At 41.5% G+C, this 26,256-nt stretch overlaps 2 protein-coding genes across 5 annotated transcripts; one reads left to right on the plus strand and one right to left on the minus strand.

Annotated features, from left to right (window-relative positions):
* Nucleotides 1-2: 2 nt before the first annotated feature.
* Nucleotides 3-21,560, plus strand: GBA2 (glucosylceramidase beta 2). 3 transcript variants are annotated; one of them, XM_051965027.1, is made up of 17 exons: nucleotides 3-795; nucleotides 8,368-8,459; nucleotides 8,743-8,858; nucleotides 14,806-15,024; nucleotides 15,239-15,478; nucleotides 16,086-16,188; nucleotides 16,496-16,649; nucleotides 16,826-16,951; nucleotides 17,730-17,902; nucleotides 18,062-18,166; nucleotides 18,363-18,485; nucleotides 19,516-19,667; nucleotides 19,842-19,948; nucleotides 20,126-20,268; nucleotides 20,406-20,521; nucleotides 20,638-20,829; nucleotides 20,932-21,560. In XM_051965027.1, exons 1-17 carry the CDS (start codon nucleotides 410-412, stop codon nucleotides 21,262-21,264), a joined length of 2,880 nt encoding a protein of 959 aa, XP_051820987.1. In that variant the 5' UTR covers nucleotides 3-409; the 3' UTR covers nucleotides 21,265-21,560. The 3 variants fall into 3 exon arrangements, with proteins under 3 accessions (XP_051820987.1, XP_051820996.1, XP_051821003.1); XM_051965036.1 differs by having other exon boundaries at nucleotides 4-795; nucleotides 18,378-18,485; XM_051965043.1 differs by lacking the exon at nucleotides 8,368-8,459 and having other exon boundaries at nucleotides 710-795.
* On the minus strand, nucleotides 21,291-26,237 carry CREB3 (cAMP responsive element binding protein 3). Of its 2 annotated transcripts, none has more exons than XM_051965084.1 (10): nucleotides 26,137-26,237; nucleotides 25,584-25,747; nucleotides 25,290-25,455; nucleotides 25,132-25,202; nucleotides 24,879-24,971; nucleotides 22,850-22,956; nucleotides 22,643-22,711; nucleotides 22,407-22,491; nucleotides 22,212-22,293; nucleotides 21,291-22,095 (listed from the first exon to the last, which is right to left on the minus strand). In XM_051965084.1, exons 2-10 carry the CDS (start codon nucleotides 25,719-25,721, stop codon nucleotides 21,794-21,796), a joined length of 1,113 nt encoding a protein of 370 aa, XP_051821044.1. In that variant the 5' UTR covers nucleotides 25,722-25,747; nucleotides 26,137-26,237; the 3' UTR covers nucleotides 21,291-21,793. The 2 variants fall into 2 exon arrangements, with proteins under 2 accessions (XP_051821044.1, XP_051821055.1); XM_051965095.1 differs by having other exon boundaries at nucleotides 25,584-25,721; nucleotides 26,137-26,228.
* Between the last annotated feature and the right edge of the window lie 19 nt (nucleotides 26,238-26,256).

The following is a 26,256-nucleotide window of genomic DNA, read 5'->3' on the forward strand; positions in this document are numbered from 1 at the left end:
AATGGATCCGGGACTGGTAGTCCCCCGGGACCGGAAGGAGGCGGCCTAGGGGCTGGGACCTGGCGCCTCTGTCCGGTCCTCCCGCAGGGCGGGGAGGGACCTTAGAGGCCCGATAAAGGGGCTCCCCACTCCTCGCCTGCCATTGTCCTGTTGATTTCATCCCCGGACCAATGACCTGTAGGTCTAGGTCCGATTGTCCCCACCCAGGATTCAAGGAAGTGATTCCGTCCCTCGCCTCTGTGGCCCTGGCTCAGCCCATCTTTGCCCAGAAGCCTGAGGGAGCCCCAGAGCAGCGAAGCAGGAGACAAGGTCCGGGTCACCTCTGAGCCCAGCATCTTGACAAGACGGTGCCGGAGTCAGAACTTGGCTAACGTTGGACTCAGAGCTCGAGACTTCGGGACCAAAGACCATGGAGGAGGACTTGGGGGCCGGAACCCCCGAAGTTAGAGGAATCAGGGACTCAAAGCATGACCCGGGGGCCCCTGGGACGGAAAAGTGTGACTCCCAAAACATGAAGAACCCAAGCTATGGAAGCACAGGTGACATGGGGTCTGGAAACCCTGCAGACTGTGAGAACCCGGAGGACACCAGGGAAGAGAATGATCCAAACAATGGAATCCCAGAAGACCCTGGGCAGCTGATGGCTGCCTACGAGGGCACAGCCGTGGGCCACCAGGTGCCTCCGTTTGGCTGGCGCATCTGCTTGGCTCACGAATTTCCTGAGAAGAGGAAGCCTTTCAATGCCAACAATGTCTCCCTGAGCAACACGCTGAAGCACTTGGGCATGGGTTTCAGGTGAGTGTTTCCTTGGCTTTTAACTCCATAAAATCTTAGCTAACGTTGGGAGTCCCTCTGGTTCCAGACATGATTCTCCTTCCCATTATCCTATCATTTGAGCTAGGCGGAAATAGAAAAAATGGTGTCTGCATTGAGTAGCGTGTCATGTCTTGACCACTTAACCTTTAGGGAACCCAGGGCTCCTGCATTGCTCAAAACCAAGATTACTAAATCCTGACCTCCTCCCGCCTTTTCCCTGAACTCTTGTGCTTTCACTCTAGGTTACTGTTATGTTTCCAGAGATGGCTAGTCACCCAGGGCAAGGGAAGGAAAAATAGGACCAACTCCATGACTGTTGTGAGGCAGCGACCAAGAGTTAGATTCCCACCAAATTGTAAACATCTTGCAAATTTCCTCCTATCCTGGCATCCGAGCCTTCCATAAAAGCTCACCCTGACACCTTCTGGATTTGGGGGGAATAGTCAGGATGGGAGGCAATCTGCATTGAATGCTAAAAGAATCATTGATTTAAAGCTGGAAGGAAACTTAGAAGTGTTAGTCTAGCTGCTTCAGTGGATAATGTGTGATATGATTGCTTTTATCAATAATAATAATTTTGAGACACCCTCAAAAGAAAAAAGACAGATAACACAGATTCCCCAGATACATAACTGTAGCTTTCCATTTATACTAGAGTCTGTCCGAGGTTCATTTCAGGTTCTCTCCTTATGCCTTTCTCCTACCCTCCTCAATCCCCCATCCCCATATTGAAAGCCAAAAGAAATGCTGTTTTACAGTGTAAGGTGAGTAAAGTGAGAGGACATGGGGATGGGCAGAGGAGCATGACCCCAAGTCAGGTTAGGAAACACAAAACTGGAGAATAGGAAAAGAAATACAGAACTGAATATATCTAAGGTTTGTAAAAGAGTGATATGAAGAAACTGCAAGCAAAGGTTACTACTACCCAGAAGGCCCTGAAATCCGTGCAGGGGTTCAAGTCCTCTGCCATTCCCCCCTCAGTTATTGAGTAAGGAATAGTTACATCACCTTGTATAAGTAGAAAAGATGACAGAGTTCCCTCTGGTTAACTGCAGCTGCACGTTAGAGATGGCAACTCCATACTTTCTGTGGGCACCAACCTAATCTGGTTTTTCCCCTGAATGGTTTGAGCCTGAGAGTCCATTTTGGAGGTCTTGGGGAAATGTAGGAGGGATGATAACATGTGCATGGCTTAGTCATCCTGAATCTTTGAATTCAAGGGAGCTTGAGCACAGGCTGAATCATCCTGGATCTAGACCTGGGCCTCAGTTTCCCCATGCCAGGGTGGGGTGCAAGCTGTGACACAGGGAACTGGAATGAGATTAGCAGTTGGGGTACCTCAGGAAGAAAAATGTAGGGTGGGGCAAAGAAGGAAGCCCAAAGGATGACACTACTGTGGCATGATTGAAATCACAAAGAAGGCCAAACAAGCCAGGGAATGACGAGACTGCTCTTAAAATGAAAGGAGAGAAAAGGACCAAGAAAGGAAGTTATCAGAGAGGAGGGGGTGTGAGGAAAGAGGAAGAGTGTTCTTACTGGGTCACTGTCAGTAAGGCAGTCAACTGTACTAAAGACCAGGGATACAAAAAAAGACAGAACTCCTTGTTCTCCAGGAGTTTACAATCTGGTGAGGGAGACAACATGCAAAAAACCCAATGCTTGTCTGTACAAGCTATGTGTAGGGATAAATAGGAAATAACAGACAAAAGGCATTAAAATTAAGAGGGATTGGAAAAGGTTTCCAGTAGAATATGGAATTACATCTGAGACTTGAAAGAAAGCAGGAGACAGATATGAGAACAAAAGCATTCTAGGCAATGGGGAGAGCCAGTGAAAATTCCCGGAAGAATAGCAAGGAGGCCAAAGTCATAGAACCAAAGAATAATTGGAAAAAGAGGAAGTTAAAAAAAGAATAAAAATGTAGGGAGAGCTACGTTATAAAAGGCTTTGAATACTAAACAGAGGATTTAATATTTAATCCCTGCAGTGATAGTCCCTTGATTGCATTGACAGGGGCGGGGAATGACATGGTCAAACCTGCACTTTAGGTAACTCATTTTAATAACTGAGCAGTCAGTGGAGTCGGAAGACATTTGTGGCAGGGCAACCAATCAGAAGACTATTATATTAGTCTACATATGGAGATGAGGGCCTGCACCAGAATAATGAAAATATCAGAGGTGAAGAGAAGACATATTACAGAAATGTTACCAGCATGAAACCAACCAAATGTTACCAGAAATGAAACCAACAGGCCTTGGTCACAGGTTGGGTAAAGGAGAACAGACAGGGAGGCATAAGAATTATCTATAGAACATCCAGTTTAAGATGTCTAAAAAGCAGTTGGAGATTTTAGGCTGGAGATAAACAGAGACGAATCTACATGATGAGAATGCCAAATGAAATTATATAGAGGAGAAAGAAAAGAGAGCATAGAAAAGAGCCAGTGGAGATAGTGATGGGGTTAATCATGACCTGGATGAAGAGCCAGCAAAGGACACTGAGAAAGAACAGTCAGATAGGTAGGAGAAGAAACAAGAAATAATAATGCAGTGAAATAGAGCACAGGGTGATGGACAGTGCCCAATGCTGCAGAGAGATCAAGAGGGATGATTGAGAAAAGGCCACTGGATTGGCAATTAGGAAATCACTGGTAACTTTGGAGAGGACAGTTTCAGTTGGATGATGAGATCAGGAGCCAGATTAGAGAGTTAAGAAGAGGGGAAAAGAAGGGGAGACAATTATTGTAGATGATCTCACGGAATTGAGCTGTAAATGTTAGAAGAAATATAGAATAATAGTTAGCAGCAGGGATGAATGGTTCAAGGAAGAGGTTTTTCACAGTGAGAGGGAGACATGGACATATTTGTAGGCAGTAGGGAAGCAGTCAGTAGATGAGAGATTGAAGATTAAGTGAGAAAGTGGGAACAAAAGAGGGGCTCTCTGCTGGAGGAGACAGAATGGAATGGGGTGAGTTGAGCAAATAGAGGAGTTTGCCTTTCAAAGGAGAGGGGTCATCTCTTCATGTGAAATAGGTAAAGATAGAGATAGTAGCCAAAGGTACCTAAGATGAGAAGGAGAGAACAGGGAATTTCCAACAAATGAACTTAATTTTTTCAGTAAAATATAAGACAACCAAGGTTCTCGGCTGAAAAAATGGGGAGGATGCTGAGCCATGGGAAATTTGAAGAGAGATGAAAAGGTTTAGAAGTACTGCTATGGAGAGTGGGAGAGTGAATTAAAAATGGAAGTATAAAAAATTTACTTGGCATCAGTGAGGTAGCAATTGAGGTTGTATAACATACATTTGCTATCAGCACTGCCACAGCTGGGTTGAAACTTGTTTTTTATCTTACCTTTAAACCACATTCTCTTGCCTCATCTTTCATCACATCTTCTCCCAGCTCCTTGCCAAACTCCATACCCAAATTTCTTGTGTATGTCTTTCTAGTTTAGTTCTATTTTTCTCTTTCTCATCTTTCCTTGGAGTTCCACTTCTTTCATTTCATGTTTGCCCCAGCATCTCTTCCATTTCTCATGCCATCATTCATTTGTTAATTTTTTTCAGCCTCTTCTTATTTAGTACTTGTGTTATGCCCTGTGAAAGACCTTTTAAGGAATACCAACGTAATCTAAGATTACTTTGTCCTCTCAAGAATTTAAATTTAGTTGGTATAAGACAATGAAACATATCATTATTGTTCATATTGTTTCCATACAGTAGCAGGTACTAAAATTAATGGTATTAAAAATTTTGAAAGACACAGAAATAGTGATAGGCTAGATTGGGAAAGACTTAATGAACTAGATGAGATTTGACTTAATCCTTTAATCACAAATATTGTGTACCTAACACTTGCAAGGTTTTTCTTGACTTTGGGGAAACAGAAAGATTTAAAGCATAATTCCTTTCCCAAAGAGCTTACTGTCTTATTTGAAAAACCAGATATCCATTACTCTCTTTCCATTCACTACTAAACTTACTGGCAAAAGTTGTTTTATGTCAAATGCCTCTATTTTTTTTTCTTTCCCCAAGATTTCTCAGTCCTTTGTAACCAGGTTTCCACCTACTATCACTCTTCTGAAAATGTCTGTCTCAAAGATCATTAAGGATCCCCTAATCACCAAATCCAACCAAATTTTTTGGTCTTCATTTTTCTTGACTTCTCTATAATTTTTGACATTGACCATCTTTTCCTACTAGCTTTTCCTTTATCCTCCAACTTTGAAGAGACCACACTCTCTTGGTTCTCTTCTCCACTAATTCCCAATCTTTTGATGCTTCCCAAGAAATTTGACCTTGATTCCCTTTCACTCGGTAAGTATTTTATAAATCTACCATGTGCCAGGCACTATGTTAAATGGCTAAGTACTGGGGATGTGAAGACCAGAAAGCAATTTCAAGGAGCTCCCAGCCTAATTCTACACTTCCATCGTGGCAGTTCCATTCCTTGCCTGAGCTTCACTCACTGCCTTTATGCAGATGACTCCTACATCGGTACCTCCCTTCTTGACCTTCCTTTTGAACTCCAAACCTGCATCTCCATCTCTCCACAAGACATCTTCCCCTGGATGTCTCAGAAACCTCTCAAGAATCAGTTTGCATATTGAAAAGATTCTTGGATTTGGAATCAGAAGCCTTCTCAAACCCTAATACTGCCACTGGCTCACTATGTTACTTTGAACATGTCACTTTACCCACCAACGCCTCATTTTCTTTACTTGTGCAACAAGGAAGTTGTGTTAGATATTCTTTAAGATCTTTACTAACTCTTACAAAACCTACATTCAGAAATCAAATTCATTATCTTCTTTAAAGCTATTCTTCCTTTTTCACTAGTTCAATTTATGGTATCGCCATTCATCTATGATATTCCCTGTTCATAACCTTGAGGGTTTCTTTGATTCTTCCTTGCTCTCGGCCCTCATGTCCTATCAGTCCTCATGATACAACTTCCTCAGCATCTCTTACATTTGCCTTATCCTCTCTGTCCCTATAGCTACCACTCTAGTACAGATCCTCAAAAGAGCCTGGATTATTGAAGTAACCTCCTAATAGATCTACTCCCCTACATTTCCTGCTCTCTCCAATATATTCTTCATAGCATTGTCGTAATAAACTTTCATATGTATAGATTTTGTCATATCATTCCTACTTATCCTTTAAAGATCAACTCAGATGCCAGTCTTTTAAGAAACCTTTTCTGATCTAAAAGATGATGATTTTTCCCTTAGACTTCACAGAAACATTTCATTTTGTAATTCCTTTCTTTGGGAGAAAAGAGTCTATATACATCAGATATAGATACAGATATATACATATCTGTTTCTCAGTATTAGACTTTATTTTATTACTTGGAGAAACTATATAATCTAAAGTTCTCCTAGCATCTTCTCTATACTGTATACATTTACTCAATATTTGTTTCTATTGGATGCTCACATGATAAAAAGTAAACTTAATTTGTCAGCTTTGAAATACAGGATTTGAATTAAGTGGAAAAGAGTGATAAACCATTTCAGAAAGAGCATCATAAGAGAAAATATGGATGTGGATATGAGCATTATATATAGGCAATGAGAACCCCAGGCTGATTGGAGTGAAGTGTTTATATAACACTAATTACTCTATAGGGTAGCTATCATTACTGCATTTTACAGATGAGAAAACTGAAACTCAGTATATTTACTCACAGTTTCACAGATGAGAAGTTCCATAGTCAAGACTGTAACCTAGGGCTTTTGAATCCAAAAGCAACTTTGTTGTTGAATTTGAGGTGTGAGTCACATAGTCATTATTTCCATAATTACCTTGCCTAATAAACCAGGTTTTCTCTTGACTTCCTTATTTCTATAAATGCCACCTTCATATAGCCTCTCAGTTCCTTAGCTGTCTCAAATAACTAAGACACAAGAGAGAACCCTAGAAAGATAGAAAGGGACCAAATTGTAGAAAACCTTGAGTATCAAGCTCAAGAGTTTATATTTTGGCCTGCTATAAGTTCTGGGTAGCCATTGAAGGTGTTTTTGTTCAAGAAGTGAGATGAAGAAACTGATGTGTTAAGATTAATCCTGAAGCAGTATATAGGTTGTCATAAAAGAGACAGATTTGCTATAGTGTAGTAATATGGAAAGAATATTAGATTTGGAATAAGAGGAACTGAATTCAAATTTTGTCTTTGCACTTATTGTGTGATTTTAGGCAAATCACTTACTCTATATGGGCCTCATTTTCTTCATTTATAAAATGAGAAGATTAGACTGGAATAACTTCTGAGATCTTTGTGAGCTCTAAATTTATAAATGATGAAAAACTGGATTGAATTGGTGGCATTGCAAAGAAAGGGATGTTAAAATAACTCTTAAGACACCAGCTCACATCTATCAGATTGGCCTATGACAAAAAAGAAAAGTGATAAATGTTTGGGAGGTTGTGGGAAAATTGAGACACTGATGCACTGTTGGTGTAGTTGTGAACTGATCCTGCCATTCTGGAGAGCAATGGAGAACTATCCCCAAAGGACAACCAAACCATGCATAATCTTTGACCCTTAGATCCTACCTCTAGATAGATCTGTATCCCAAAAATATCTTTAAAAAGGGAAGAGGTCCTACATGTACAAAACCACTTCTAGCAGACCTTTCATGATGACAAAATACTGGAAATTGAAGGAATACCCATCAATTGGGGAATGACTGAGTAAACTGTGATATATGAACGTAAGGCAATACTGTTGTTCAATAAGAAATGATGAACGGCCAGATTCACAAAAACCTGGAAAGACAAACCAATGCAAAGTAAAATGAGCAGAACCAGGAAAACTTTGTACGAAGTATCAGCATCATTGTGTAATGATGAATTGATTGACTCAGCTTTTCTCAGCAATACAGTGATCCAAGACAAGTACAAAAGACTCATAAAGTAAAATGCTATCCATAACCAGATAAAGAACTGATGCACTCTGCATGCAGATTGAAACAGGTTTTTCCCCCTTATTCTTTTTCATGGTTTTTTCTCCCTTGTGATACATTTCTTCTTTCACAACTATAACTATTATGGAAATATGTTTTACATGATAGAACATGCATAAAATAGATCAAACTGCCTTTCTTCTTTGAAAGAGGAAAGGGAGCATAAAATCTTATAAAAACCCTCAAATTTTTCTTGTCATGTATCTGGGGGAAAAATAAAATACAGTGATAAAAAGAAAAGAAAAGAAAGGGATGACATGAAGGACATGTCATGGGGAAAATGTGACGATCACTTACAAAATAAATCTTTTAAAGAGTAGAGAAGAGGTTCCCCTCTTCAGATCCCTTTGATCAAAGATATCCCTAGAGCTAATTTGGTTGACTGAAAGAATCCATTTGTTGTTAAATAGAAATTTAAAAAAGGTTGGGAAATTGACTTAGAAGGGAAGGGGATGAGTTTGGTTTGGACCTTGTTAAGTTTGAGGTGCTACTGGGACATATAAAAGACATTTGGAGATAGGAACTTGAACTGGAGCTTCTTCTACCTCTCTTACCTATCAGTGTCATTTCTGCCCTTAGGTATCTTAAATGGTGGTACCAGAAGACACAGGTGGAGAAGAAGACTCCATTCATAGACATGTTAAACTGCCTTCCCCTGAGACAAATCTATGGTGAGCACTTCTCAAGGGAGAAAAGGCAAAGACCTCATACATTTTACTTTCAAAGAAAAAGTCTCAATCTCCTCAAGAAGGAAATTGGAAAGAAGAAAAGAGGTCACTTCCTCATCTTCTAAAAAACAAACCAAAAAACTCCTTCCCTATAATCCAACAAAAAAGATGTGACTATATTCTCTCATCTATAGCTTGTCACCTTACTATCATTATTTTTCCTGCCCCCTCTCCACCCCCTTCTGTCTTTCTAGCATTGGTCTCTGACCCTTTGCTCTATCTCTAGGTTGTCCACTGGGTGGTATTGGAGGTGGTACCATCACTCGTGGCTGGAGGGGCCAGTTCTGTCGCTGGCAGCTCAACCCTGGGATATACCAGCACCGAACAGTAATGGCTGACCAGGTAAGGCAAGTGGGGAGGATAAAGGATAAGAAAAAAAATAATTTAATTCAGCAAGTGCCTACCCGTGACTCCTTGTGAGCCCCAGACTAGAAAGAGCAAACAAGGAACTATGACTTAGTCCCTGAGGAGAAACAGTCCAAATAGGAAAAGATCAGCATTCTCATCTATCCTTGTTTTTATCCTTGTATTTTGGTTGTGATCCTTGTTAACAGAAGGAGTTTGAAATGAGAAATCTTTGAAGTATTGATTGAAGTATATTTGGAAGTTTAGAAAAGGAGCCTCTAGGGTTTAGACAGTAAGAACCTACTTGAACTCTAAAAAAGACTTTTCTCAAGGTCTGTCAAACTATTGTTGTTCTGAAATTTTGGCCACCTTACTTCTGGTACTATTATAACAATAACAACATTTTCCTAACCTGAACAAATCCTTTTTTCTTTGGTGCTGTACAAAGTTAGGATTTTTAAGAACTATAACTAGGAAACTCAAGGAAAATAAAAATAAAGGATGAAAACAAAGGAAAATAAAAGAAAAAGCAAACAAGCTCATAGAGTTCAGATTTCTGATTCCACATTTAATGTCTAGCTCAAGATTGGCTTGAATGGCACAGATTTTACAGGATAAACTCTGCCCCTTTTTCTTACATCAGCTTTTTAGAGTAGATGCCAGAGAATGGATGCTAGACATAGATACTCGAGCTTTTAGCCTGAGCTAGATTCAGTTACCACTGTCAAGTCTTGGGATTTCAGTTCTTCCTAGAACCTGCTTTCATTATTATTTTCAGGTATGAATCCCTACCTTATTTCGTTTGTCCTGGAATTGGCTTGCTGTCCTGGCCCTTAGATAACCAAAGTACTTCTTTATTTGGCCCCAAGTTTCCCCTTTGAATTTCAGGCCATTCTCCTCTAATCTTGCCTCTTTTGTCCTTTTTGCTAGTCGCTGATTTCTAGCCCTCTAAACCTTTACCCCTAACCTGTTTATCTCTGACCTGAAGCATATTTAACCAGTTCTGTAGTAGGTTGATTCTACCCTGTAGTTAAGCTCAAGTTCTTAATCTATTGTTCTAAGTTTTATACTTTCTAGTACTATATTAGTTGAATAACAGGGACCATCTTGCTTTGGAACCTCTGTATATCACATGAAACTCCCTATCTCTATCCTTTTCAGTATTTAACTTTCCTATTGACTTTTTCATGTTTCTGGTCTGAGGGATACATTAATTTCCCAGCTCATTTGAAGATTAAAGAAGACTATTTACTGTCAGGTTTTCATCTCTATCTTCCACAGGTTCTCTTTAATGACATTACTCAGGTTCTCTCAGGGTGGTGACTTTGCAGATTCCTATCACAATAGTTTTACAACATTAAAATTGCTTAACACATACAATAATAAGAGAAGTAACTTACACCGAAGAAGGTTAATTTCTTTGTAACCTTTGCTATCAAAGAGCTTATGGTCTTTGGGGAGAGACATAACTTAAATACAGATGGAAAACAGTTTTTGAGGCAGTCAGATAGCATAGCAATGGGATTGACATCAGGAAAATCTGAGTTCAAATCTTAACATCAGATACAAATGCTTCATAACTCTGGGCAGGTCACTTAATCTTTGTCCATCTCAGTTTCTTCAATTGTAAAAATGAAGATAATAATAACATCTGCTTCTCAGATTGGTTGTGACAATCAAATGAGATAGTATCTTTAAAGTGTTTAAAACACTGCATGGCACTTAGAAGGTACTTAATAAATGTTAATTCCCTTCCCTTTCTTCATTTTGAAACTATAACTTAACTGCCAGAAATAAGTGGTAGAAAGTAACATGCCTTATAATGAAACAGAAAAACCAACATGAGCTTAAGGAACAACAGGAAGACCTTGTGGAGAGCAAGAGAATAAAAAGTAATTTTTCCAGTTGTACAATGTTCTTTGTATAAATTATCTCATTGATCCTTACAATAACTTTGAGAGGTAAGTAATGTAGTCATAGGTTCCCTGTTTTACAGATATGGAAGCAGGGGTTCCTATTGAGTAACTGGGTCACAAAAACCCAACTGGTAAATGGCAGAGCCCAAACTCAAACCCAGGTTCTCTGAATTGAAATCCTATGTTCTTCTTCCTGTACTACACTTTCTCCCTGGGAATCACTGGTTATATAACATTTCAGCAGAGGGATAGAGGAAGAAGAGTGAAAATAAAGTCAATAGACTATCTGAAGCTAAATGAAAGTTGCAGGGGACCTTTGAAGCAAGCTCTTTCCTACTCAGGAAAGTATACACCCCACCACTGAGAAAACAAGCAAGCCTATATGAATTTGAAGGAGATGGTATGAGAAGAAAAGCATTTCCTCATCCCAGGTTTTCTACCTAGTTTCCAACAACCCTCTAGAAAAGGAGATAATAGTCCATGAAGTCGGTCTCCTGCGTCCTGAAAGTAGAGAAACATCATTCCATTGAGTACCAGGCTCCTCCCTTCCAGGAAAGAGGAAAAGGGTAATTCTATCCATTTTCCAGCTGGATCTCCTAATTTGGGAGGAGGAGAATAACATTCTTCTTGTCCGGTACTTGTCTCCTTCCCTGAAATGCCTATAATCCTATGAACAATGAAAATTTATCTAAGCTCTTTCAATGATTAATATTCTTTCCTAGTGATTCTGACCTTCAAGCTATCATCATTCAGATTTCTTCCCTGGTCATCCACTGCCAATCCCTATATTCCCATTTTTTCCCTCTCAAATCTCTCCCCTCCCTATACTATTCAAAGCTATCCACCTCTTTCACTGTGTCCTCTGGAATGCCTGCTCCATAGGCAACAAACTTGATTTCATCTTAGATCTTTTCTTACTCCTTCCATCTTCTGGTTGAGTCACACTGAAACCTGCTTTCCTCCTGATGATACAGCCTCCTTGGCCTCCCTTTCTAGCACTGATTGTACTTTAATTCATTACCCCAATTCACTGGTCAAGATGGAAGCACCAAAATACTCCTGGCTCCCCAGTGCCACTTCCAGGTTCTCTCTCTCCACTGTTACTTGTAATTTCTCTTTCTTTAAGGTTTACTTAGTCTATATCTGCCACCCATTCAAAATTCTGGAAGCTGTTGCTAATGATACAGGACACCCTCCTCTCCTTTTTTCTTCAGTGGCTTACTGTTTTTATCTCTCCCTCAACTCCTGTCTCTGTACTAGGGGACCTCAACATGCATATTGGTACTTCTTCTCATATGCTATCTTCACAATTCTTCAATTTGCTTATTTTACATTACCTGTTCCTCCCTCCCACTTCAGTTCAGCCACACACAAAAATTATCATGCCCTTGATTTTTCCTTCAGCTGCAAATGCACCCTTGACATATTCATGTACAATGAAATGGCCTCATCTGATTCCAGTCTGTTTTATCACTCCACTCCTCCCTCTGTCTTTCACCTCCAAATCCTTCATCTTCCTTATGACTTCTAATCCTTTGACTCCCTCATTTCTTTCCCAGGCCATCTCCACTGTACCAGGCTGTATATCTCTCTCTTCCCTGTCTTAATGAACCAGTTCAACTTTACAGTTTTCTCTCTTCTTGAGTTCCTTGCCCCTTTATATGACCAGTAAGTAGTGCTCTGCTAAGGCTCAGTCTCTTTGATCACTTACATCATCTACTATTTTCCTTCTTGTGTACATTCAGGTCATCAAAACTGAGAAAATCATGAAGCCATGCAGTAGGGTCCACTCTAAATTTTTATTGTATAATCACAATTGGGTCCTTACTGCTGTAAGGCATTCATTTTATACCTCCCTCAATAACTCACTGTCCCACTCACCCCAGCAGACTTCCATATTTTTCATCCTTCTTCAAGCCTTCTTTGACTCCCTGTCCTCAACCCTCTCACATTTTGTCTCATATTTTAGTGAAAAAATTGAGACCATTTGCCAAAAACTCCCTCTTTTCCCTTTCTTATCTCATATCACTCTTATGCCTTTTACTACTCTGTCTTCTTTTGCCCAATTCACATTAAGAGGTGGGCCCTTCTCTTTCCCAAGGCAAACCCCTCTGTCTGCACATGGGTGATCCCATTTCATTCTGTATCCTCCCCCAGATTGTCCCTTCTGTCATCCTCACTCTCTCATTCATCTTCAATCTATCCCTATCTATTGACTGTTCCCTGCACCATATCCTTCCCTTCATCACCAAAAAACTCTTACTTCAATCATTCATCCCTATTACTAGCATTCTAGCAACTTTGTGGCTCAACTCCTTGAAAAGACCATCTACAATAGATACCTCTGTTTCTTTACCTCTCTGAAGTGTAGTTTCTGAGACTTAATTCAACTGATACTGTTTTCTCCAAAGTTATGAACAGTCTTTTAATTGCCAAGTCTAATGGCTTTTTTTTTTAATCTTGTCCTTCTTGATTCCTATATCCTTTGACACTGTCAGTTACACTCTTTTAGCTAGGTTTTTAGAACATGATTCTCCTATTGCCTATCAGATTGCTCTTTCTCATTCTCCTTTGCTGGGTCTTCATCCAGATCATCCCCACCAACTGTGGTTGTCCCCCAAGCCTCTGTCCTTTTCTCCTTCTATATTATTTCACTTGGTGATCTCATCAGCTGCTTTATATTTGATCATCATCTCTGTGCTGATGATTCTCTTACCTACTTATCCATCCCTACTCTCTGCTAATACACAGTTTTAAACCTCCAGTTGCCTATTGGACATCTTGAACTGAATGTCCTACAGACATCTTAAACTCAACCAGTCCAAATCCAAACTCCCTGTCTTGTTGAGAAGCTTGAGCACTCCTAGGAGAGTTTGATCCAAAAGGGAAGTATCTAGTAACATTATGCCATGTCATACTTGATAACTTGAAGGCTTGTTTTGTGTAACCTCACAGGTCACAGGGTAGAATTATGAAGAGAAAAGAAGTTACAGAAAATGATTTCAGCTCAAATCTAAGGAAAACCTTTCAAACAGTTAAACCTGACCAAAAAGTAAATTGGGCTTCCTCTGGAGATAGTCAGTTTTCTACCTCTGAAGAGAACATTGATTTTGGAATCAAAAGATCTAAGTTTAAAACCTAGCTGTGAACTTAGGCAGGAGACATCACTTCTGAGCTTTACCTTTCTCTAAAATGAGCTGGACCAGATTATTTCTAAGGTCCTTTACATCTCTTTAAATCTATGGCCTTAGGTCTTCCAACAGAAACTACATGACCACTTCTCATAAAATCATAGAATCTCAGATTTGTCTTCTAAGGACATGTAACCCAATCTAAAGCCCAGAAAGAGATTATTCCTCTTATGGATTGGATTAAATCCCTTCCAATTCTTGAGTTATTCTGAAAGAGCAGGCTTCGGATAAGTGGAAGATAGAACATTCCAGTTTAGGGCAAAAGCACATTATTAGGAAAGAGCATCTAGTACACTTGAGGGGCAGGGAGACTATCATGGCTATAGCAGATAGTTTGTGTTAAGAAGGAATTGAATATAATGCTTGAAAAGTAGCTTAATATTTGGTTATGAAAGCCAAGATTAAGGTGTACTGATTTGATACCACATTCACTAGGAAGCCATTGAAGGCTCTTAAGTAAGTCAATGACAAAAACAGGACTTTTAAGAAGATTCATCTGGTGGTTGTTTGAAAAATTCCAAGAAAGCAGTAATGATAGCTTTGTCCTAGTAGCATTGGGAATAAAAAAAAAAAAATTTACATATGTGAAAGAGCCTTCAAGAGACATAGGATATAGAGAATAATAAGACGAAGGCTTGGTCTGGTAGAAAACTCACTTGGGCTGGTTCAAAGTCAAAGAATTTGTGCATAAAATTAAGCATAATATTTAATAGTTATATAATCATAGGCAATCACTTGAGCTCCTTGGGCTTGTATTTCCTTAGCATTAAAGTAAGTTAGATTTAAGCAATTTGAGGTACTAAAGGGCTAACTAAACTCCATCTTCCTTTTATTTAGTTCACTGTATGCCTGCGACGGGAAGGACAGACTGTGTACCAGCAAGTACTGTCCCTAGAGCGTCCCAGTGTCCTACGGAGTTGGAATTGGGGCCTTTGTGGATTCTTCGCATTTTATCATGCTCTCTACCCCAGAGCTTGGACTGTCTACCAGCTACCTGGGCAGCAAGTCACACTGACCTGCCTCCAGATCACACCCATCCTCCCTCATGACTATCAGGTAAGACTTCTCCCTGACCCTGGATCAGTGATAAATACCCACTTCCACAAATGTTCCCTTTTCCTGTCAGTGTAGCTCGAGACATGAATCACTCTTTTATTCCTCTAAGATAGTGACTTTGATGAAAGAAAAAGATTTAGAAGATGGGAGAATAGATGTTGGAATGAACAGCCTGAGTCTACTTTCTCATTGTCTTCTCTATTCTCCCACCCAGGACAGCAGCCTACCTGTGGGGGTATTTGTGTGGGATGTGGAGAACACTGGTGATGAAGATTTGGAAGTATCTATCATGTTCTCCATGAGGAATGGCCTAGGAGGTGGACATGATAATTCAGGAGGGCTATGGAATGAACCTTTTTGCTTAGAGCGTGATGGGGAAACTGTTCAGGGAGTGTTGTTACATCATCCAAACCCTCCAAACCCATACACCATGGCTTTGGCTGCCCGACGCACGGTGAGTATCAAGTAGATGAGATGCAGATTTAGAAGAAATGGATAAGTGACAAGTATTTATTAAGCACTTGTTATATATGTGCGAAGCACTGTGCTAAATGTTAGAGTTAAAAAATAAAACATGACAGTCGTTGCTTTCAAGGGATTTACCTTCTAATAGGGATAGTTAGTACGTAGAAGGGAGTGGTGGCCAGAGAAATTACAGAGATGGTAAGTAGGACCACAGAGAAATCTTTTCGATATGATCCTTCCAGAAGCAATGGTAATATTGATTTGATTCCTCTTCCCAGAGCAAGAGATAGCAAATTGTCAAGGAGATGACTAAGGATGGTTGGATGGAATGTGAAACATCTTCCAAGAATTGGGCCTGGCCAGATGGAGGGGGGCCATGTGCATTTGTGCTGGCTATTCCACCAGCTGCATTAGCACAGCTCAGGACACTATCCTCATCATGGTCCCACAGATCTTCACTATAACCCCTAAATTCTCACTCTTCCAACTTGCAAGACTCAGAGCTGGGAGTGGGTAGCAGGAAGCTGTAGTCTGATCTGCAAGGGGGCAGTTAAACTTGGTGTTAGCCACCTTTACTAAGAGCACCATCCTGATAGGTAAATACCACAGTGACTCATATCACAGCCTTTGACCCTGATGGCACTGGACAGAAGGTGTGGCAGGACTTGCTCCTGGACGGACAATTGGACTCCCCACTTGGTGAGATGGAGGAAAGGGGGGAGTGAGAGGGATGAGGGGTTCTAACTGGATTAGAAAATGGTTAAACTTGTCCCCAGCTTTGATAGTCTGATTGGTAAATATTTTAATAATCATTGCTTTCCATCTTGATGAGAGGAGTATATTAATGGGGACTGGGAGGGTTTAGTAGGAGAGGGCCCAAGAACCTACTTTATTTCCATGTCCTCCTACAGTGTCCTCAGTTTCTCCACTAAAAGGTTCCTTTAGATAGAGCAGTTCCCTGAGGCTAGAGGTTTTCCTATGCTGATCACTTTTATGTCATCCCTAGGCCCCAGCCCCCCAACCCAAAAGAGACAGGGCATAGGAGGAGCTGTATGTGCAGGGGCCCATTTGCCTCGAAGAGGCAGATGCCAGCTGGAATTTGCATTGTCCTGGGATATGCCTAAAGTTCTGTTTGGAGCGAAGGGCCAAGCTCATTACAGGTAAAGGAAGGAAATGGGTGGGTAGGTAGGTGGGTGGATGCAGGAAGTGAAGGAGGGGAGGGCAGTGTGTCAGTGATGATGGGACTGGGAGCTTTGCACAAAATGCAGGGAGACTGTACCAAGTTGCTCCATGTGGCTGAAAAATCTTTATCATCAATTTTTATTGCTTTTTTCAGGAGATACACTCGGTTCTTTGGCCTAGAAGGAAATGCAGCTCCAGCCCTCTGTCATTATGCACTCACCCAGTACAGATCCTGGGAGGAGAGAATTATAGCATGGCAAAGCCCTGTGCTGGAGGACAGGTAGGGGAGATGACCAGTCTTTCTAGCCCTAGATCTATTCCCCACCTAAGTAGACTCAGCTTGCACTTTCCTCTGGATGGTTTGGTTCTGCTCACAGACTAAACAGCTTTTGGTTTTCTTGTCCCTCAGCCTGGGATCCCTCAAACCAATCATTTTGCAGGATATTCATTTCAGGGCATAGACAGTTGCCAAAAAATACTGAAAAGGTTAAGAAGCCCCGTCCTGGATCTTAGCTGCCTATTGTCCTGTCCTGAGCCCTTTGGTTTCTTCTCTTCCAGTTCCAAGGCTATGTTGCTGTAGAGTTACATATCACAGCAAGTAGGAGGTGGGGAGGAGCACAAGCTCTCCCTGATTGCCTAGCTTCTAGAGGATGAAGGTACTTCTAAAATCTGAGATGCAAAGATCTGAGCATCAAGAAATCTCTCCTTTCTATTATCTGGGCTACCAATTAACTACGTTAACTATATATCATGTCTTGATGCTCATCTAGTCTTCTGTCTTCAGTGGTCAGCTGTAGCATGTTATTTAGCTAATTATTAAGTCTAGTCTTCATTGAAACTTGGCTACCGGGATGCTTGTTCTGTGCTAATCTCTAGGATCCTAGCTCTTTATTTAGACAACTCTAACCATTTCTCATAGGTATGACTATAATACCCATTTCTCTAGCCTTTAAGGGTAAACTTTTCACTATTCTAAACATATATATACTTTTAGAAAAAACTTTTGATATATTCAGTGGAAATTAGATAAATAATTGTCCCATACCTCTGCCCCCTAGGACCCTTCCTGCCTGGTATAAGTCCGCACTTTTCAACGAATTATATTTCCTGGCTGATGGGGGTACTGTGTGGCTGGAGGTTACAGAAGAAACAATCACAGAGGAGTTCAGTGGAATGCTGAACCAGCTTCGGCCTACCCTCCAGGAATATGGACGCTTCGCCTACCTTGAGGGTATGGGAGAATACATAAGGTTAGGGGGAGGCCGGGAGCTGGGGAGGAAGATAAATAGAATAAAGAAGCAGTGTTTGGTAGAAGCTAAAGGTTCAGAGCACTATTGGGAGGATTTGGAAGTGTGCTCACCCAGGGACATTCAGAGACTTTTCCTCCCAGGACAGGAGTACCACATGTACAACACATATGATGTCCACTTCTATGCCTCCTTTGCCCTCATCATGTTGTGGCCCAAACTCGAGCTCAGCCTCCAGTATGACATGGGTAAGAGTTCCCCTTTAAACAAGAGGGATTCCCTTTTTTGACTCACCCTTAAAAAAATGACACCCCCCCTTAAAACTATTGTTTGATAAACTCACCCCCTCATTCCCTTCTAACTAATCTTAGGGTCTGGTCCCACACTTCAGATGTCCGTAATGTCCCTTCACATATCTCTTAAGATTTTTCACTATCATTGAAGTCAGTTTCCCCTTAGCTGTAGCAACTCTGAGTGAAGACCTAACACGGCGAAAATATCTGATGAGTGGTGTGATAGCTCCTGTGAAGAAGAAGAACGTGATTCCCCATGATGTGGGGGACCCAGGTATTTGGATCCCCAGCCCTAATATGAAAATCCCCATGCAAAAGAATCCCACATCTATTCGTCTAGCCTTCATCTGTCTCCTGAACTCCAATCCTACATCATCAATTGCCTGTTGGGCACATCAAACTGATTTTCCCATAGGCAGCTCAAAATTAGCATATCTAAAAGAGAATTTAGCATCTTTTAGTTAAAATCCACCTCATTTCCAAATTTCCTTATTTCTATCCAGGACATCATTCTTCCAGTCCTCCAAAATGCTCAACTTTGGTGTTGTCCTCTATTCATTATTCTCCCTCACCCCAACTTTTGCCAGTGCTACCTCCACATCGTTCTTATTCATCCTCTTCTTAATATTTACACAGCTACCATCTTATTTCAGGCCCTTAGTACTTTTCACCTGGACTATTGCAATCATCTTCAAGTAGATCTCCCTGCCTCAAGTCTTTCCCCACTTTGGTCCATTCTCTTTTCAGCTGCCAAAGTGATTTTTCCTCAAACACAGATCTGACCTCATTATTCCCCTCTTCAGCAAACTTCATTGGCTCCCTATTAATTTCAAGATCAAATACAAACTCTTGTTTGATTTTTAAAGCCTTCAACCCCTGGCCCAAACCTATCTTCCTCATTACGTCACTATCTACCTTCTAGCCAAACTAAGCTTGTTATGGTTCCTCCTACACAATGTTCTCTCTCCCATCTCTAAGCATTTGTCATCTCCCTATCAGGAGTAAAAATGCATTCCTCACTCCTCATTCTTACTCCAAGATTCAGCTCAAGTATCATCTTCTGCTGAAGCCTTTTTGTATTCCACCTTCCCCCCTGCCCCCAAACTGCTCATGTTTCCCTTCCCTAAATAACCTTATATTTCTCTAATTTTTTATATATGCACCTGTCTCTTAAAGTAGAATAAAAGTCCTGTAAGAGCATACTTACGTTTTTGTCTTTGAATCTCCAGTGTCCTGTACATAGCAGGCATTTCATAAATGCTGTTTGCTTGATTAATTGTCTGTATCTCAATTCCTAACACCAGATGATGAGCCGTGGCTTCGTATCAATGCTTACCTAATTCATGACACAGCTGATTGGAAGGACCTGAACCTGAAGTTTGTGCTACAGATTTATCGGGACTTTTACCTGACAGGCAATGAGAGCTTCCTGAGGGACATGTGGCCTGTGTGCCAGGTAAGGTCCCATGTGCCATATATCATAGGGTTGAGTATGGCTCATGCACTAAAAGAAGTGCAGGCACATAATGCAGATCTATGGATCTTATCATTGAGGGTTGGAGGAGAAAATGCGGGGCCTTTTGTGAACCCAGATCTTTATATGTTGATGCCCTGGAGTACTGCACTTTAGGCTGTAATGGAATCTGAGATGAAGTTTGACAAGGACCAAGATGGCTTAATTGAGAATGGAGGCTATGCAGACCAGACATACGATGGATGGATCACCACAGGACCCAGGTACACCTAGAAATGCAGATTTGCCCTAATGTGGGTGGGATATCAGTCTGGCCTCCAGCCCTACATTCCCTGTCAGAAGTATTAGAGAGGGGTGTCATTCTGATACATGACCCTATATCCCGAGTACATGATGATGGGGTAGAGATGGTATCCCCGTGACCCCATATTCCTGGCCAGTGCCTACTGTGGTGGTCTATGGCTGGCAGCTGTGGCGGTGATGATCCAAATGGCTGCTGTGTGCGGAGCTCAAGATGTCCAGGAGAAGTTCTTATCCATCCTGAGCCGAGGTCGGGAGGCTTACGAGAGGCTTCTCTGGAATGGTGAGGAAGGCTTCAGGGGAGGAGGTAGCATGTACTGGGGAAGATTGATTCTGAAATGAATGTGGGTGTATTAGGGTAAGGGTGTAGGAAACAGTGAATCAGAAACCTAACCATGCCTTCCTTTCCTACCCAAATAGGCCGTTACTATAACTACGACAGCAGCTCCCAGCCACAATCCCGCATTATCATGTCGGACCAATGTGCTGGTCAGTGGTTCCTGAGAGCATGTGGACTAGGAAAGGGGGATACTGAGGTAAGAGGAAGATATGAAAGTAATCTGAGATATGGGTCAGAGTGCTGGGAGAAAGAAGGAATTCATATGTCCTTCTTTGCTGGTTGGAGAAAGTAACCCCATCTTTCTCTGGGCAGGTATTCCCTTCTGCCCATGTAATTCGAGCTCTCCAGACAATCTTTGAAGTGAATGTCCAGGGCTTTGCAGGCGGAGCCATGGGAGCTGTGAATGGCATGCATCCAGATGGTGTCCCTGACACATCCAGTGTCCAGTCTGATGAGGTCTGGGTAGGTGTGGTCTACGGGCTGGCTGCTACCATGATCCAAGAGGTAATCAATTTCCCTATTTTCTTCTATCCCAGGTTATCTTCAGAAAAGCAGGGGCTTCATTCCTTTTCTTAATTCTTACTTATACTTTATTTCTCCCAATAGGGCCTGGTTCAGGAGGGTTTCCTTACAGCTGAGGGCTGCTACCGCACAGTGTGGGAACGGCTGGGTATGGCATTCCAAACACCTGAGGCATATTGCCAGCGCCGAGTATTCCGTTCCCTTGCATACATGCGACCACTCAGCATCTGGGCAATGCAGCTGGCATTGCAGCAACATGGCAGAGCCCCTGGGCAAGGCATGGGACTGACTGGACACACAAGCAGAGAGAGCATGAGAGTGACAACTGGACAGAAATCTGTACCAGCTGATGGACTTGATACCAAGTCGAAAGCCAGAGCAGACCTGGGACAGAAGGGACTCCTGGAAACAGTTTAGTGAAGGAAGCTGGAGACATTAATGTGCACCTTCCCCCTCCCCATCTGCAACCCTGAGCCATCAGGACAATCACTTACCACCCACTTCCCCCAGCAGAGCCTTGGGGGTGGGAAAGACAAGCACCACAATCACTTATTTATTTCCCCTTCCTCCACTCCCCAATTCTTTGCTGCATGGAATGCTAACAAAAGTTCAGCTACTCCCCTTCCTACCCCTATGCCCTGAGCCAGACTCCTCACCCAAAAGTGGATGGGGAAGTGGGCATAGCTATACAAATAAAAGACCCAAAAAACTCATTAAGAGTATAATATGAATTCTCAGGTCTGGGAGGGCCAGCCTCAGATACATCATTTTTATTGCTATCTACAACGTGGAGCTCACAAAGTATGAGGAAATAATACAAGGTATGAGGAGATAGCATATGTATATACTAAACCATTCAACTTTTGCCTGTTCAGTGTTCCCTGGTATTCTGGGCATTTCCTACGGCAACTCAGTCTGCCCAGCATCTTAATTTCTGCCTCTATAATCACATCTCATTGGAGTGCCGTCCTCGAAGAATGATAGTGGGTGTAGTAGGGGCCCAGCCCTGCTTCTTGGTGGCCTCTGAAGGCAGAAGAGTAGAGTGGTCTAGGTCTGGTGGCATCAAAATCTGTTCATCACTTGTTCCAGCAAAAGAATCAGAGGAAGAATTTCCTGGGGCTAGAGAGGTTGTTGCATCTGCTGATGGATTGAAGGTGACCTCTGATTTCTCGTCTGTCGGCCAGCCAGGATATTCCAGGAAAAGGGAGAGATTATCACTGCGAAGAGATCGGATCTGACGGGACAGCACTGCGGGAAGACAGCCACAAAGAGTAATGAGTGCAAGGGACAGTCAAGAAACCTTTAATTCAAACCACCTGGATTACGTAGCCAGAGCCCCCATAACCTTTCTTGGCCCCACTTACTGACAGTTGCTGGCTGGTGGCCCCGAATCTCAGAGGGATACATGGCAGGGAAGAGGAGGAGGCAGAAGGAGAAGAGCAGGACCTGGGGATTCAGGGAAGATTTGGAGATGAGAAATCCTTAATGTTGTCCCCTATCCCATTCCACCCATTCTTAGGGCTGATATTGAAAGGTGGGGAAGTAAGTTTATTCCTTACCACAATGCAAGTGCTATTGCTAGTGGGTTTAGTTGTCATCTCAGCTACCAAAGACTGGAACTTCTTTAGCTGATCCAAAAGGGACCTGAAGAAAGAACACAGAAAACATTTACACACACACACACACACACCACCCAAGAAAAATGAAATTGGGGTGAAGGATATGAAGATGATATGAAAATAGTGGTACAAGAAGATAAGACAACAGAGGCACCAATTGTTCTGTGGTTACTTACAAATTCTGCTTTTCCAAGAGGTGGACTTTCTTCTGTAATTCCAGATTCTGGGCTGTGCAAGTTATGATCCTAGAACAATAATGGGAATCACATATTCCCAGTCTTCTCCCCTTTCAACATGATATGCCCTCAATTTGTATCCTGCCGCTCTACCCATCCAATGTCTTACAGTAGTCTCTTCCCTCCTTTCCCCAACCCCTGGCATACCTATTTTCCAGCCCTCCCACATACACTTTCTTCTTCCTTCTACTTTCTTGAGCTGATTGTTTGTTCCGAATCTTCCTCCGAACTCGTTTCAAGATTTTCTCCTCTGCCTGAGTCCGAAAATGGACAAAGGAGAAAGGAAGCCATCAGTAATAGAATTTTGGATTTGGAAAGTAATTTAGATATGACCAACCAATGTAGGAATCCCTTATAAATGTTGCTAATAGATTATCTCTAAAGCTTCTGCTCTTAACACTTAGGTGTTTAAAAACCAAACCCTACCTCAAGACTGTCTTTCAATTGTCATTGAGTCAAGAATCTAACAATGTAAAAAAGTGCCTCTCAATTTCTACCCATTGATTTCAGTTCCAATTTTGGGGCAACATAGAGTAAGAATAATTGTTCTATATGAGATCAAATCTTTCTCATTTCTACACTAAACATCCCTTCAATTGTTCTTATGTGACATAATCTGGAAACCATGCTTGTATTTATTTCGTGTTTTTAAAATAATGGTGTCCAGAACTGAACATAATATTCCATAAAACCTAGAATAAGGGCTTATATCCTCTAGTCAAGCACAGACTTTCTCTACCACACTTCTAACAAATGGATCATCCAACCTTTGAAAATTTCCAGGGATGGGACATGATGACTCAAGGCATCCTGTCCCACTTTTGGACAATATACCATTAGAAAGCTCTTACATTGTCAAAATCTGCTTAGTGATAAATGTTATCTGTTAGTTTAAATCTGTTTCCTGGGATCAAGAACAAAGGAATCCTTCCAGTTCATGATTACCCAAATGTGTAAAAAAAAGCTGTTATCCATCTATCTACACATCAGTTTCTCAATGTCCTTCCTAAACTATGGCTCTTACATCTTAAGTTAATATCTTCCAAATGTGCCCTGATAAGGACAAGAAGACATTGGGACTAATAATGCAACTTGGATCACTTTTTTTTCCTGACTTAGTATTTTTGATGCTAAAAACACCCAGTTCCTTTTCACATAAATTACTATTTTATGTTTCTCCCATCCTACATGAGGTTGATTTTTTTTTTAACCCAAGTGTAATTTTTTTCTATTAAATTTCATCTTAAATTAGGCCTACTGTTCTAACATGATTTCAGTTATTGATCTAGAAACAATTACTGATATTAGCTAATAATAATCACTCCTTTAATCAGCTGAAAATTTTATCAATGTCTTCTGCTCCTTCAAAATACTGAACAAAACTGAGGAAATGACAGAGCATCTTAGCACCCCACTAGACATTTCTCTCTGTTGACTAATTGTTCTTTTCCAAATTCATCTACTGTACAATCATGTCCAGTCCTATCTCTCTATCTTGTCTAAAAGATTAAATACTTCAGTAAAATCTAAGTATAATGTGTCCACATCATTACTCTGATCTATCCATCAAAGGAAATGAGTCTACTCTGACATGACATTCTTAATGAACCCATAATGATTCATACTAAGCATGGGATTTTTTCATCTGACTAGCAGCTAAATCCTTCCATATGTGATGTCCTCCTCCATTAAAAAAGGTGAAGTCCTTGAGAGCAGGGGCTGTTTTCTATTTTTATCTTCAGCACTTACTCCTTCATTCATACTGATTATTACTTTCAGATTTGGTTTGAGAGCAATCTAGAATAGGCCTGCTCATCAACAAGCATTTATAAAGTTTATTATATGTCAGGCATTGTATTCCCTTTTGGGCAACATTAATGCTGTTCAGGATTTCTTTTTTTTTGGAAACTACATCACAGTACTGATGTCAAATTTGCAATTGGCTAAAACTACCAAGTCTTTTTCACACCGATTGTTAAGAAACATCACTGTTTTTTTGCACTTGGGCAACATTGTTTCTACTTACTGAGGTATTTTTAAATGTGATTGGTAACATAAAATATTAGCCATTGTTCCAGGTTGGTCACCTATAAATTTGAAAGGCATGCCTCTTATGTCCACTTTCATCAAATGACATCAAGCATACCATGCCTCCTTGGCCATGAAGGAATCTCACCTTAGTAAGGGGGAGAGTTTCAGGAAGGGTCAATCCCTCTTTTGCTAGCAGCCTTTTCTCTTCATCTGTCAATATCAACTGAGGAAATTCGTGCTACAGAAAACAGCAAAAGGACATGTGAGAGAGAAGCAGGAGGAACAAAGAGTATAGTTGTAGCTTGAGAAGAGAGAAATGTGCAGGTGATAACGTATCCTGCAGTTATGAGAATGATCATCTCTCCTTAACCATTAATGTTTGCCCATCCTCCAGATACCTTAAAGGTAATTTCTTCCATCTCAAAAGAGACCCTTGTTTCTTCAGCCACATCCTCAAGACTCCTATTATCTGCAGGAAGAAGATAATCTGAATCAAGAACCCTGGGCTCCTAATCCTCTTACTGCCTTTACCCCTGTGTCTCCTGGCCAAACTTACCTAGATCAATGCATACATCTTGGGAAGAAGCCTGTACATTGCAGCTCAGGGAGTAGGTGTGATCAATGTGAATGAAGCTGTAGCTAGAAGGACTTGGGAGGGATGGTGAGGTGGGGGGGCTTAGCAGGGACATCAGGAAATCTTCTGCCTCCCATTCATTCAGCACCTATACCAGTCACTTAATTCAGAACCAAGTCTTGCTCCTCTTACCCCATTTATCAGTCCCAATTCTCCCTCAATTTACATCATACCACTACCCCAACCAAGACTAGGCCTGGCTCAGCCTCTACTTACTTCAGGAGATAGCATCTCATCATCCTGCTGGACCTCTTGCCCCTCCCCAGATATGCCCCACAGATCTCCCCCTTCCTCCTTCAGGAAATCCAGTAGGTCTTTGTCATCTGGGTCCAGGAAGGCCTCCATGGTGGACATCTAGAAGGGGAAAAAAATCCCCCTTCCTAAAGGTGAATAAGTTAAAGGGAGAAGAGAGGTAGCAGATGTGCCAGTCAGTAAATATTTATATTACGTACTTAAAATGTGCCGGGGACTGTGCCAAGCAGGGAGAAATAAAAAAAAAGCAAAAAACAGTCCCTGCGCTGGAAGATCTCAATCTATTATTTCTCCGTCCCCCCTACCCATGTTACAGACCCAGAGGAGGAACTTTGGGAGCAGAAATCCAGAGCCAGCCTTACCTCAGCCTCCGCCCCCAAAACAGAGCTGACAGCTATGTACCCACTACAAGCACGCCCTCCGACCTACCCTCTCTGGCTGTTATTGCCACTTCTCCATCCCCTCGGCCACCACACCAACCTTTGCCAGGTTTCCAACCTCACCCCGCATCTCCTACCTTCCGCTTCTATACGGACTGGCCAAATTTGGGGTTCCACTATCACCCGGGTCGGATCCCTCCAGCTTGAGTAGCCTTTTCCAAATCTCCACCCAGATCCAGTCTTCCAACACTACAAGG

The sequence above is a fragment of the Antechinus flavipes genome, chromosome 1, assembly GCF_016432865.1.
Source record: "Antechinus flavipes isolate AdamAnt ecotype Samford, QLD, Australia chromosome 1, AdamAnt_v2, whole genome shotgun sequence".
NCBI classification, from domain to species: Eukaryota; Metazoa; Chordata; class Mammalia; order Dasyuromorphia; family Dasyuridae; genus Antechinus; species Antechinus flavipes.

Coding starts and splice junctions, on each gene's coding strand:
- GBA2 (XM_051965027.1), top strand. CDS start 410: ATGGAGGAGGACTTGGGGGCCGGAACCCCCGAAGTTAGAGGAATCAGG. Junction 16,189..16,495: donor ACAATTGGACTCCCCACTTG/GTGAGATGGAGG, acceptor TGTCATCCCTAG/GCCCCAGCCCCCCAACCCAA. Junction 19,668..19,841: donor ACATGTGGCCTGTGTGCCAG/GTAAGGTCCCAT, acceptor ACTGCACTTTAG/GCTGTAATGGAATCTGAGAT.
- CREB3 (XM_051965084.1), bottom strand. CDS start 25,721: ATGTCCACCATGGAGGCCTTCCTGGACCCAGATGACAAAGACCTACTG. Junction 24,972..25,131: donor TGGAAGAAATTACCTTTAAG/GTATCTGGAGGA, acceptor TGTTTTCTGTAG/CACGAATTTCCTCAGTTGAT. Junction 22,492..22,642: donor CTCTTGGAAAAGCAGAATTT/GTAAGTAACCAC, acceptor TTCTTTCTTCAG/GTCCCTTTTGGATCAGCTAA.